This window comes from Lonchura striata, chromosome 18, assembly GCF_050655825.1.
Source record: "Lonchura striata isolate lonStrDom1 chromosome 18, ASM5065582v1, whole genome shotgun sequence".
NCBI lineage: Eukaryota > Metazoa > Chordata > Aves > Passeriformes > Estrildidae > Lonchura > Lonchura striata.
In genome coordinates, this window is record NC_140720.1 from 5,932,456 (window position 1) to 5,947,183 (window position 14,728).

General features: G+C 40.2%; 1 protein-coding gene across 4 annotated transcripts in view; it reads right to left on the reverse strand.

Annotated features, from left to right (window-relative positions):
- Nucleotides 1–1,040: 1,040 nt before the first annotated feature.
- ANKFN1 (ankyrin repeat and fibronectin type III domain containing 1) overlaps nucleotides 1,041–14,728 on the reverse strand; it is a 126,596-nt gene continuing 112,908 nt past the window's right edge. For all 4 annotated transcript variants that reach the window (XM_077787376.2, XM_021555428.4, XM_085556503.1 and 1 more), the window contains 3 exons: nucleotides 12,910–13,076; nucleotides 9,491–9,710; nucleotides 1,041–7,323 (listed from right to left, as the gene is read on the reverse strand). In XM_077787376.2, coding sequence (XP_077643502.1) covers nucleotides 6,527–7,323; nucleotides 9,491–9,710; nucleotides 12,910–13,076 — 1,184 coding nt within the window. In that variant the 3' untranslated portion in view covers nucleotides 1,041–6,526. The remainder of the gene's footprint in view (nucleotides 7,324–9,490; nucleotides 9,711–12,909; nucleotides 13,077–14,728) is intronic.

Genomic DNA, 14,728 nt, shown 5'->3' on the forward strand with positions numbered 1-14,728 from the left:
AATTGGGGGTGTCACAGCTGAAATACAGACCATGGTCACTGTGGACATTGCCACATGTACCTGTGCACAGGATGCTGATGCTGGGAAATGCTAACGAGGAAACTGTGTCCCTGCTCTGCCACAAGCTGTCTGTGTGACCTTGGCCATGACACTTACTCCAGTTATGGCATCATCTGACTTTTAAAACATGTTAAAACATTTAGCAGCCTGTCCATCTTTGAAAGCAGGTAAACTGTGACCCAGAGCAGAGCTCTTCCAGTTTGACTTTAGCATTCAAAACGGAGTTGTTCTTGTTTCCCTTACTTATGTACAGGAACACAGTTGCACACTGCATTAGAAGTGTCTTGCTTTGCTTTTTTGTGTACAAGAATACGTGAAAAAAATTCAATTTCTGTTGTCTTTTGTGGGAGGGTATTTTCACCCACAAACCTGGAAGCCATGCCTATTTCATTCAGGTTTCTGAATTAAAATAAAGATTTGGAGACCAGATTTGAAAGCTTGGCCTTAGAAAAAGTTACTTTCCAATAAAAATAAAAGAATTCAGGGAGAAACACAAACTACGTTCAGATTTCCAGGGACTGTAAAGTTCACATATGGGGGTACTTGATGATGGTCAAACAGAGTATTTTCCAAGAAATACTGTTTAAAGATTATGCACAAGTGCATGTGGTATTTAAGATCATGTGAGTGTACACACCAGCATTTCTCTGTTAACGAAGACTTGAAGTGCATAACTTTAGAAGATCACAGGAGTAGTAGGAATGCAAGAGCAATTCAAGTCTTCTAAATCTTGAAAGAGCTGAGTTTCTATGATATTAGATCAAACAAAAAATCTATGTTAAGAACATTTTTATGACAATGATTCACTCAAATGTAAGATTTCTTTTACCAACTGATCTTTTTTTTTTCTAAAATAGTATTTAATATCTGAAGTTATAAAAAATATTTGTAGTCCTGAAAATTATTTTTATTGTCTATTTTATGTACTATTCATGCCTCTTTCAGGAATTATTAAAGAAGCATGAGTCATACGGCACTCATTTACTCTTGGCTCATGGCCATCCTCAATATATATTTTGATTTTTTTCAAGCCATTCACAGGTACATATGCATGAAAATATTGTGTCAAGTCCCAAGCACACAGTCAGCACAGCATACATTGTTCATTGAGATATTTACAAAGTTCTAGAGCACATAAAATTGTGCATTATTTTGTACCAAAATTTAAACGTTAACATACGCTTGGTTGCATATATAGAAACAAGTTACAATAAAAATCTCAACAAAGACAACCAATAAACAGCCAAATTGCTATGTACAAACAAGGCAGGAAGCAATTAAACACTGCCTCGCACATTTCACTTAAATGACTTTTTCTCGGAGGGGAAAAAACAAACAACCCCTCTTCCCCTCCCCCAAGTCCCCAGTAACCCTATTAAGTCTTTGTTTTTATCAGCAAAATGACTGGAACTCCCATTGCATTCAGAAGGGGATTCATTTGTATAACATGGCAGAGAAATGTGGGCCCTGTCATAAGGAGCAATAGTGGATTATGCATCGAGGGCTTCCTCCAGGACAGCTGGTGTCACACAGCGTGGTGGGCTCACTCCCTGAGCCCGGCTCCAGCGGCCCCGTGACCTCCAGGGGAATAGTCTGAGATCAAACACCTTTTGTCTTCCTTACACACATCATGTTTTACACCAGCATAAATGTGCTGTTTTCATTGATGACTCCACTGGTCCAGGTCTCAGGTGACACAGAACTGTGTGCCAGGGTGTGCTGGTCTGTACATGGTCTGTACTTGACCCAAGTTCAGTGAAACTACTGATTTACACTGGTGCAAAAGAACCTGGAGTGAGGCCCAAGGACAACAGGACTGTGCCCAAACAGACCTTTACATAAAGTAAAACACAAAAGGTCTGTGCGTTCAGCTTCAAACCTGCTCAATAACTACTATAGTTCACAGTAATAAGGTGCCACACCAGCTTCTCCAACGTCAGATCAGTTTCACATTGCCTTTCCAAGAAAGAAAATTAAAATAACAATAAACACAAAAAGTTTGTTTCTAGTTTTTGAAAAGCTACAGAGGTGGTTTTCTGTCGCCTAGTGACAGCCAAGCTCAGTAACTCCTTCCCCTGTTATAGGCTGACTGGTGTAAAGGCTGAATCTTGCCCAGGATGCTGTGGTGTGAAAAGACTGAGGAAGGCATTCCAGCCTGGCTCTTATTCACCCCAGAACAACCCAGGCTGAGAACCAGCTGCTGGGTCAGAGCCCACAGACACCAGCGCTGAGGAGAGGTGACCTCTAAGCTGGTGGGATCTCTCCAGCACCCAGCAATGATGGAAGGGCTGCTCCAGAGCCCCATCAGATCAACACGGTGCCTCCTGGCTTTGCAGAAGTGTCTAAGCCAAGAGGGCTCTGGGAGGGCTCCAGGGAGGATGGGTGCCCTGCTGCCAGCTCCAGTGTGCCAGGGTCCGCCTTGGGGAATGCTGCCCTGCCTTCCTGCAAACAATATATGGGGCCAACAGCTCCCCTTCTCACTGCTGGGCATGATTCAGCCTTATGAATTCCACTTCATGCGATCAAAAGATAAATTACACTTACAAGTAAACCATTCTAATTACTTTATGCTTTTCTGTAGTGGAAAGATCAGAGACCCAACCTGATGAAATCTCCATTGTCTGAAAATTCAGGGCCTGTTTACTGAAAATAGTTTTTGCTGATGGCAAAGTTCAACACCTTAGAGAAATTCAGAGTAAGTTCCCAAACTGTGTACCCTATTTTCAAATACACTATACCTTTGTTGTTTGTAAGGCTGTATTGAGATTTTACATAACAGTCACAAGCCATGCATTTAAACACCTTAAAAGAGTTGACCAGCAACTTAATGCATTTCTTCATACCATGGAGAATTTAAAGATGCACTGTCTCTTTCCAAACCATGAATATTCAGGATAAAATATTCCATCTCCCCCTTTAATGTCTATAATTAAGAGCATTATTTTATAGATTTCTTTGTCTTCGTATGTAAAAAAATTCTAGTTGTTAATTAGTCTCTAAAACAAAGTAAAAAATACAAGCATGGGAAGTAAGTGTTTGAGTCATAGGTGTCTTGAGACAAACTGTCCATTTGCAGACTGCCTTTCTGTGGATGCAAGGAATTTTAAGTGTAAACCTTGCAGTTTACCTTTATCTCACTTCCTACGAGCAGAAACAGGAAAGACTGAGGCCACTAAACAGGGAGATATCGTCTACAATTTTTTTTTTTTTTTTCTGTAGAGTCATAATATTAAAGCACTATATTCTTTTCTAGCCAGTCCAAGTCATGGCTAGAAACAGGAGGGATTGGGTTCAGACCAGGAGAAAATATACTCCCTGAAAAATGCAGGACAAAAGTTCTGGTACCAGATAGATGAGTAAGAGACACCCAGAAGTTGCAAAGCTCAAGTACCCTTTAGAGAGGAGAGCTTCAACTGATGCCAAGTGGGCACAGGCTCCTTTGAGTGATTGGTCTGCTGGCACTGGTGTGCTGCAGGCTCTGAGCCATGGCACTGCCCAGCTCTGTGCAAGAATTCTTGGAGGGCCACTTGAGCTCAGCCTGGAGAAAGGGTTCCCAGTAATTAAATGTCTGGATTCTTAATTTTAATTTGATTCTGGACTGTGAGCCTTTACTCAGCTCTACTCAGACGAGTCACTGGTGGAGTCGCTCTATGGAGTGAGGCTAACAGTGCTGTGCTGTGCATTTTCCAAGATTCTTTTCAATTGCTGAAGTTGCTAGTGAAATGTGTGTGAGATGTTCCTAATGGAACTGCAGAAGGATTGTGATTTGTATTATGGCAATACTTAAGGCACTGCTTTCTACCATTTATTTATCTCTGAGTGTTCAGTACTGTTCTTTTAAGGAGACTCAAAATAGGTCAGGATAGCCATTTTGAACAAAGAACATGTATTTTTACCTATAGATAAGTCAGTGCTTTATAGCCAGAAGTATTTAAACCCAGAACTATCAATTAGTACTTGGACTATTAAAGTTTGTGGAAGAACCTCAGTCTGGAGGCAGTAGATCAAGGAAGCACATCCCATTGGCCATCAGCTAAACATTACGTCCACAGCAAGGTTAAAATTAGGACAGGATAGATTTTGGCTAGTATTTGCACCCCCAGAGTCAAATTTCATCTCAGCAGAGAAAATTATGATGAAGTCAAGGCCTTCCTACCAGTAGAGAATTCAGTCCTTTATTAACTACATGACTTCTTCTGGAAAGGAGCAGGAGCAGACAAGAGATTTTTACATCCTTATCTCACCAGCAGTGTGTGCCTCTCTGCTGGAGATTTTGCTGCTTCTTGCCCTCATTGTTCCTGATAAGCCAAAAAAAAGTGAGGTGGATTTCATTTAGGAACATCTTGTCTTTGATTTCCTGCAAAACCATATGGCCACAGTGTATGGTTATTTTATTGTTTACTAGTTTTATGGCAGTTTTCTTCAGTGGCAAAACAGATAAGGGGAGCCCAGGCGAGGTGCTGGACACTGGAAACTGTGGTTTATTATTTTGTGCTGCCCAGGAGCATTCCATTGTTTGTCTCTCCCTGGTGAAAAGCCTTCTGCTAATAAACAGAATCTAAAGCCTTCTGCTAATAAACAGAATCTAACCAGCTGTGAGTGCCCTCAGTGACAGTCAGACATCTCTGCTTGGCTCTGTGGTGAGTCAGGCATTCCCCATCCCCAGTTCCATACAATGTGTGCCCTTCTAGCTGCAACTGGGCACTGACACTGCTGCTCCCCCTGCATCTTCTCACCCACAGGAATTTTTGGTGTGGGTCTCATCCAGACTCTGTGGGAGTGAATGGAAGTCTTTCCATCCTCACTTTGGGTCAGGTAATGAATGACTACTTTTGGTACAAAAGCTAACTTCCTGCTCCCAAAAAGAGAAGTTACAAATGTAATTCCGTTATAGAAAATTTTTGCCCTTCCTATCACTGCAAAGACTCTTCTTGGCTTCCACATACTGAACAAGCATAAAATAGTGAATAACATTTATTTTTGAATTTATGGATTGAGTTCGCAGGGATTTTAATAGCACTGGGGTTATGGAAGTGCTATTTTAATAAGGACCACAGATCATGGGCCCAAATCCTTACCTTTACCTCAAGGACTTGTAAACTCAACTATTTAACTCAAATCTCTTTATTGGGGGCCTTAGAATGTATCCACCTGGAGGCTGGAAAACTGAAAGGTAGAAGGCTACACAAACACGGAGTGAGGGAATTTAACCAGCAGGAATGTGGCCTATAAAATTAAACTTCAAGAACTGTTTAAGAAAATTAAAGCTTGTGCAACAGCTGGGGTTTCTCTACACATTAGTTCATTTCTTAGTAACTCCAGTGTTACGGTTCTTATAGATTATAGAAATCTATAATATAGATTTCATTTTTGAGATTATCTTCTGTAGTGCTTATTGTGGTTGCAAAGGACAAAATCCTGACAGACTCTAATTTGCTTTTACACAATACAGTAAGAGTCCAACCTCCTTATCACATTAGTATTTATTTGGGGCTCAAAAAAAAAAAAATCTTACACTCAAACTTCACCCCAAACTTTCCTAATCTGAATAGCCAGAATATCCCAGCTTCAGACATAGTGATCAAATACCCCTGGAGTTTATGGTGAATATTCAGGAATAAAGAGTGGTATTTCTTTCCAATGGATGTGTGAGAGTGATGCCAATGCAACAAAATGTGCTCTTGTTTGATGGGGAGAAGAAAAGAAAAACTTTGCTTCAATCTCACATCCACCCTGCATATTATTTGTCTAAAACCTGGGCTCATTCTGCCTGTTCTTGGCCTCAAAGGTTCATCTCCTGAGCTTTTAAATTAACTTGCTGCTTAAATAAGTTGAAATCTAAGCTCCTGAAGAAACAATTGTGATAATTATGTCAGGCTCTGACAGCATTCAGAGATGGTGTTGATTATATTTTCTAGACCTTGAATTAATTTTGAGTTCTTTAGGTGGCTAGAAACTCTGGGTTATCTGTGTTACTAGGCCAGTTAGTATTTCAGCTATATCCAACGTAAATTCATTCAAGAAAAGCTGAAAAGTAGAAAAAATTGCAGGAGGTGGTGGGAAACAAGTTAATAGACTTTTAGGACACAGTCCTAACATAAGGACACCAAGGATGTTACAACTTCTGATAAATTGCAGGCAGAATCACTCATGCTTAAAATTTTGCATGCTCAGAGAAACATGGACATGAAGAGACCTGCAAAACCTGATTATTCAATTGCACATTGTTTTATGGTGACTCTTATGCCTCTACCTGCAAAGCTGCAATGCCAGTAATAATAATGCTCATTTCATGACAGTTGATACCTCTGTGAGACCAGAAATCCGGTGATTAGGATCCTTTAGAGTGGCACAAGTTGCCATTTCAGGAGCTGGATTTTTACCAGTGGTTTTGCAAGTATGGCCTTTATGATCACAATGCTCATATCTCATGTGGGGTGATGGGAAGCAGTGCAGGATTCCGGGGTTAAAGAGTGCTGCTGAAAACTTCTGGGACAGCAGAACCAGACTGCTCCTCTGGCCCTGTGATCTGTTGCATAGCACTGTGCACATCTGGGTGCTCTACAGACTCCGTGCTCACTGCCCAGGACTCACCCTCTTCATCCAGAAATGTTGTTCCATAAGGCTGCACATGTATCCTATGGACATCATGCCTTGGTTCCTCATACTTGCCTTTCCCATCCTCTGGAAGGCTGGATGCATGAGGTACGAAAGTGCTCCGAGACCCATCGATGGCAATTGCCACCTTCTCACTGGAGGTAGGTTCTTGAGACAAATCTGGAGATCTCATGGGATGCTGGGTGTAGACACCTTCTGACAGGGAGCCCGCCTGAGTCTCGCTGTGCACGCGCAGCCAGCGGTGCTGCCGGCTGAAGTAGTTGTAATGCTGGTGTTTCCCCAACTTTTTTTTCCCTAAAAAGCCCAATGGCTGCTTGGAGCTGGAGGACTTGTCCGTGCTTTTCGGTGTAAGCTCTGACATTGTCAGACTGCTCATCTGCTCTGTGCAACATTCAGCACTGGTGTCCAAGGCACCACGCTCTGTCAGGCCTTCCCTCAGTGCCAGGCAGGGCTTCATGTCGTGGGCTTGGAGCACGTTGGGTGCGCTGCCCCCCAGGCCACTGCCAGCCTGCTGGGAGATGTCCTGGGACGAGGAGTAAATCAGGTCTGACTCCCTTGGGCTCAAGGCATCGCTGGAGTCGTAGTCGCTGTCGGTGGGGAGGAACACCTCGGAGCAGCCTTCTTCATCTGAGCAGGGCTGGGAGTCTGCAAGGAGAACTGGTTAACACTCACAGGACAAGCTCAGCAGAGACATGGCTTCACTGTCATTTATGTGGTTTTTGTCCTAATTTTAAATCTCCAGTGCTGGCAATGTATGTGTGTTTCCTCTGGGAAATTGCCACAGGCCGAGGTGACAGCAAAGGCAGTCAGGGAGGATTTGTCAGGGAGGAGCCACAGATATGTTAGACAGGTGGTGGCAGAATTAGGAAAACCAGGAAGAATTAATTTATTATGTTAAAGACAGAAAAAAAAAAAAGAATTTGAATTGGGATTAAGTTCTGAGAGGATCTGTTTTTTTTTTCTTGCTTTCACTAAATTTCATAGACATGGAGATTTGTGAGAGAGAAAATCTCTAATCCAGGTTCTGTTTTTATTAAAGATATCAGTTAAGTTAGTCTAGATTTATATCTCTGTAATGGTGAGCAGTGTGCAACTATAAGTGTGGTAAGAGGATCAAGGCACAACATGGAGGTTGATAAATAAAAAGTCCCCTTTTTGCCATCAGGTGCATTGTGTGTTCAAATCCAAAACAGACACACAGAATTCGAATGCGAGTTTGTGGACCAAATCTCACCCTGGCACTGAAATTGCTGCTATCTTTTGTCTTCAGAAGGATCAATAAGAAAATGAATAGTGGCATGTGTGATAGGATAGATTGATGCTCCATTGCCCTGAATAGTTTATCTTAAATTCCAGGAATTAAACATCAATTTTATACAGTGCTGACTGTGCACTTGGAGCTTGTGTAAATTACCACAGAGCCCAGTACCAGGGTGTGAAGGACAAGATAAAACTGCAGTTTGCACTGTACCAGAGACAAGGATTATTCAGTATTCATGGTCTGTAATACAGGGAAAAACAGCTCAGGAAGGGGTGCTGAGAAGGAACACCACTATAATGGACTGAAGCAGAGCACCAGCCTCTTCAGGTTTCTTTTCTTTTAACCTCATGAAATCTAATCAGAATAGATTTATTAATTTTCCTTAACTGTATAAAACTGCCAATTTGAAAAAACCCTGAATTATTATTACTGTAATGGTCATGGCAGTTGTTTAATGCAGCATCTGTTGCTTTTGTTTCTACTGTTTCATTTACTTGTTGCTTAAAGACAGCTCAGCAGAATGATGGTTTATTTTTTCCTCCAAAGTCCTTATTCTGTTAGCAAAAAGGGTGTTGCTGTTTCATTTGCTTCATCTTTATTTCCTATGATACATTTCTTTAATCAGTTTAATTTTATGGCTATGCAGTGAAGTAATAATGGTCAGTGAAGTGGGTACTTATTTGTGTAATTTGTGTAATTCAAAATACTTCTCTAAAACACTGAAAACTCTGAGAGGTGTGTGAAAATAGTGGTTAAACTGGACTATTGGCACTAAAATTTGCTCTATCAAAATAAAGCAAGAGGGGCATGAGAAATAATTGCTGCAAAATAGAGGAACACTGAAAGCCTGGGAAGAAAATGGCTGTAATACCTTAGAAATAGAAGATTGCAAATGAAAACTTTGGAAAAAATTGAGTTAGATTCTGTCAAATTAATGAAAACTGTGGGGAAGAATAATAGATACATGAATGATGAGAATGGGTCAATAGCTTTTGCTAACAACTCATGTCTCATCAGTCAAACAAAACTCTGAATGTGTGCACAGTTAATACACAGCCATCTTCAGAGCTCTGAAGAGCTTTTGATAATGTTCTTTACCATAGGCTCTGCAGATGTAATTGGGACAAAGAGAAAGCTCCTCCATATAAAAGAGCAGATTGTTGGTGTAGGCAAAAAATGAAGCAGTCAGCTTTCACCATGGATGGATTTTACTGGAAATCTGGACATTGTGGAGAAGCCAGTGATAGCACTTGTCCCTTCCAACCTGTTCATTAAATGATCTGGAACAGTGAGGTGACAAAGTTGGCTGATGATGAGCAGTTATTCTGAATAGCTGAAAGTAAAAAATGATTGTAAAGATTATAGAAGGATCTCAGTATACTGAGTGATGATGGTAAAATTATTGTTAAAATAATGATTGGTAAAATGATTGTTAAAATACCTTGACAGGTACGGGAAAAATTTACTCCTTTTATGAAAAGACATACAAGAAATGTTATAATTAAAAATGAGTTCAAAGAGTGCTTGGTAAACAAAGAAAAATTCTCTTACCACTCACTGCTTTTCTTCTCTGGATTCTAGGCTCAGGAGAAGGGGGAGGTGAAGGAAGACAATCTAGATGTGAAGAGGTGGAGCTCATTTTCTTTTGAGGATGTTCTTCTGAAAGATCCACAAGCTTCCTTATGGGCAGGCCTGCTGCTGGCTGCTTGTATCTTGCATACTGCAGTGCTTCTGTGATCCATCTCATGTCCCTCCAGATCTCATCAATTTGCTGTGAAGAAAACAATAGTGACAAAATACAGTTAAGTATGAGTATTAATTCTGCTTAAGTGTGTACTTTTTCAAGTGCCCAAGTAAGTCTGTAGTCACTGCCAAGAGAGAGCAGCATGATCTTCCAAAAGAGCATTCAGATTGAGGAGGTCTGAAATTATTTTGGTTAAGAGGTACCTCAATTAAGAATGTGCATTTTTAGGAGGGGTGAATCCAAAACTAAAGTTTGACATGGAAAGAAAATGAAAGTTGTATTTTGATGGAGTAAAAATTTGATCAGTTTTTAGCACACCTGGAACTTGGTTCAGTTCTGTACTGGAATAAAAGTGAGACTTCTGGAACAGCTTTGCAAACCCGGCCCAAAGCAATTGCTCAGATCAGACCTAGTTTTTAACAAAGAACATACTCATGTGTAGATACATATATGGAGGGCAGAAGCACAGCTATGAGCCAAACTGCAGTTTCTCCCTTACCCTTTTAGTCTGCATACATTTTAAAAGCATAAATCTACACAAAAGCAGTTCTAAGACATGCCTTTTGATGGCAATAAGAGACAAGTGCCTAAATCAATAGCCGGGTGTAGGTTTAAATATCTCTGCAGAGAAGAAAGATGATGTTTAATGTGGGTCTGAAGAGTGTTTTGATAATGGAACACTTTCAACATTTTTTAACATCATCTTCAAGACATTCAAGATCTTTGATGGCTGAGCAAATGTTGCAACCATCAAATGACAGTAGCTGTGAGTAAATACCCTCCTCTTGCAGTGTCCTTTCTATAACATCCCTTGCACTTTTCCTTCAGAAGATTCTGAATTTCAAGTGAGCCTTCCTATTAATATTGCAGTGTTTGAGGGAAGCTGATTTGCAGTTACACAAGCTACATTCTGCAAGAATGCAGTGAGAGTTCTGGGTCAGTAATGGAGAGGTAAAAGTGAGGGGTACCCTGTGCAGTGACAGTAGTCTGCTAGGGGAGTGCCAGAGGGATCAGGGAGTGCCAGAGGGGTCAGAGAGCCTGCAGGCTGATATTTGAAGATAACTCCTCTTAGCTGGAGATACTTCACAAGATGCATATTCAAAGTGTGATATTTACTCCCAAGGGACACTGTAGATGCCAGACTTGCTGGGGTAGTTCCTGATGAGCTGTGTTGGAGGCAGGATAGCTGGGCAGCTGGATCTTGGTTTTGACCTAGTATGGCCATTTTTATGTAAAGGTGAAATCCCGACTCCAATGATGTCAGTGCAAGCCTGACCACTGAGTTAATTTGAGCTAAGAATATACATCAATAAGAATAGCAAATGGTTCAGAGATTAATTCATAATCCTGCATAATTTCAAGACTTCAGTGTAGCTCCACGAAGAGAATTACAGTTAGCAAACATCTCACCTATTTGATTTTAGAGATTTTATACATCCTTTCTGTGATCCTCCCTCAACCCCAAACAAGAACCATCCTGCATGCAGTTTACTAAAATGCAAATCCTGTTGGTTTTCCCCCTGCTGCTCTTCTGCAGGACATTGTAATGAACGGTGGTTCTTTTACAATTTAGGAACATTTGAAGCATTACATGATATAAATTACAGTCTAATTTCAGTTTTAGTTTAAGTGTCCATAGATTTCTTTCCTTTCTCTGTAACATTCTGGTAAAGACTCCAAGTACCTTACATTCTGGTTGGGGTTTTTTCAATAATTTTTACTTTTCAGTTGCCCTCTGACTCCTTTTCAGAACTGCATTTATATAGACTCCCTTGCTCTTTACAATGTTTGGTTTGTGTAGTGACTTCAACACTGTCTTAGATCTGGGATCACACAAATGCTCTTGCGGTTTCGTGGTCACCACTGAAGATTGTGGTATGTGGTAGGCAGAGATATTTTTGCCAATAGGTGGAATACAGCTGGTTTTCATTTGAGAGGAAACCTGACAAGCCTAATACACTGTCACAATAATTCAGCACAAAACACTGAAGTTTAAAATGTTCTCCCATATTTTCCCAGCATAGATATGTGACTCAAACACTTTGGAGAAGAGGAACACAGAACTGTCTACACAGGACCTGCATATTAATATAAAAATTCTTGGGTTTGATGTGAAGGATAAAAATTTTCCAAATTCTCCTACAGACTGCAAGAAAGATAGATTTTCTGAGTATGAGAATGGGAGATGACTGAGAATGGAAGTACAATGGATCTTCCCTCTCTATCTTCCTGCAGTTTGCCAAAAGTTCCAGGTGGACAAGGTAAAGGGGGTCTGCATGCAGAACAAAGAGAAATAGAAATATCATGCTTTTGTTCATAACTATGGAGGGCCAAACATCTTGTCAATGGGATAAATGGGGTCTTGGCCCTTATTCCAACCGAAGATTGCTTGAATATTAAGAATATAGAGCTGTAAAGTTATTTGCATCTCTCTTGTAGAAAGACAGATCAACCATGCCTTCTAGATATACTCTGCAAAAGTAATGAGCTTTATCTATAAATAACCAATTGTCAAAATCATTTGCAGAAGGACAGGCTTTGCTGTGCTGCACAATGGAGTTGCTGTTCAAAGAGCCCCGAGTTGAGTAGGTAAAGTCTTGATTTGGGAGCAGTAGAGGAAAATCAGGATGAGGGATAGAGAATAAGCAAATTGGACAAGTATGGTAACACTGGTGATCTTCCTTCACTGGAGGATTGAAGCAGTGCCACTGCATGGTGCCAGGCTCAGCTGCTTTTGGGGTCAGCTTGACATCTGAAATGCAGAGCTGTGTTCCTAAGTGTGATATTGTTGGTGGAGATTGTCTCCACAACCTAGTCTGAATTTTCATTTAAATTTTTTTAATTGCCACATTATCGTGGTGAAAAATGTCCCCAGTTCATACAGACAAAGAAAAACTCTTACACAAATGAATGCCCAGACATGGTGCTAGCTTACCTCACATTAGATGGGAGGGAGTTTTACAAGCAGACTGACACATTTCTTTATAACAGTCTAGTATAACTGTCATTTGATTTTACCCATAAAAATCCTTCTATAAAAGCAACAACTAAGGAAAGCATGTTCTGGGTTTGAATTTCATAAAAACAGAATTGCACTTTTGATACAACTGCTCTTTTTATGATGTCTGTGAATAATTCTCCATTTAGATTTCAAATTACAGCCCCATGCAATTTTTAAGAAAGCCACCTTAAAATCTCCTTGGAATAGTCAGAAACAGACTATTACCTGTATGTAGTCTATAACTTGCTGGTGTCTTTGTTTGGCTGCAGCGACTTCACTGTCTGAAATTGCTTCCCTCAGGGACTGCTGGGTTTTCAGAGAGTCCAGCTCTATGACAGCAGAAAGGCGGCAATACAGGCTTATAAATTTTTCCTTGTAACAGCAAAAATGAGCTGTGAAAAGACCAAGTGCAAAGGAAAATGGTTACATTCTGGTTATGAAATATGAAATCCTTAGCTTTCAGAACACAAATTTTATTAAATGTAGTAACTAACTCTGGTGGGTTTCTTTAAGCTAGAAATGAATAATACAGGCTTCAGTTCTCCAATTTACACTGGATTTACTCTGTATCTTCACTGATTTCAAAATAGTAATTTCTAATTACATCTAAGTGAAGGGATAATCAGGTCTATAGTATGCAGCTCCAGAGGCTATCTTGCCCTTGATAGCTTTAATTCTGAGGTTTTTATTACTCATAATTTATTTTATCAAAGAAATAGTGACATGGATGGAAAATGAAACTAATATTTAATATTTTTTTAATTAAGTATTTCAGAATGAAACAATTAAAAATTAATTTTGAAGGCAGGTAACTTTCTCTTGGGCTATGCTGTCTTAAATGAGGAACTTCAATGTAAATGACTCAGCAGGAAAAGCATTGCACTGATATCACAGTTTGGGGGAAATAATTAAAACTCTTTTAGGTGTTACCACACATCATCCTCAGAATGCTCCTGCAGAAGGGTAACACAGAAAGTTCAGACATGACCTCTTGCTTTGTGTAATTTGACTTCGGAGCAGCATAAAGGTAACAGAAACAGAATAGCTACAGTGCCACGGAGCTTTGCAAATGTCATTTTACCTGGTGTGTTAGAGCTACATTATTCCAGAACCTGCCAGTGCTCAGGCAAAACTGAGCAGTTACCTCTGCAAATGGCAGTGCAGAAACTTGCTGAGGGAGAGCAAATTTTCAGAAATACTTCCCCATTCATTGGTGCTGCAGTAAATGCAAACATACAGCATGATCTTGTTAGAGCAGCGAGTGCCAGTCGGATTTACTGCTGCTGCTCCCCTGGACTGGGGCAGGGCATTTTTCAGGGTGTTCCAGGTGTAAAATGCATATATTCTTTTCATCAAAAATATTAAAAAATTAAAATGAAAACAGTGCCCCATGTCTACTTATTCCTTACAAACAACATGATTAGAATAATTGAGAAGAATTTGTTCAGCTGAGATCCAATCACAGAAACATTTTTAGCATTAACAATAAAGGCCTAATCTGAACACTGAAATCTCACAAATAAGAGTGAAAGAATGAATTCTACCTTCTGGTTTCAGCAATGCCTAGATATTGCAGGGATCCAGTGTGATTAGTGTGTGGTCTTCCAGTACATATGCCATATGTGGTGGACTCTTGAGTGAATTACAGCTGTGGTTTCGGCTCCAGTGCTGAAGTTTTGAGCCTTTGTGGTTTTAAGTCAGACCCTTTAATGTTACTTTAACAAATGTTACTTCAACGTAGTCTTTTGTGGTTATGCAATTATATAGTTGGTAGCCACCAGCTAATGGGGAATGGAAGCTTCTAATATTTGAGATGTGAATCACAGTCACTTTATAGAACATCAGGGATACATATATAATAAGTCATATTGAAATGTCATCTGCCTTTGGCCAGAGGATTGCTTACTTTAAATATACTCAAAAGTAAAATTCAGCTTTCCATACTGTTTTCTTCACCATGAACTGCTTTCCCACTGCAGCAACATTGCAGAACAGAGAGGGTTGCACCAGGAATACCTTCTGGGAGATGGCTCTGTTGCATGTT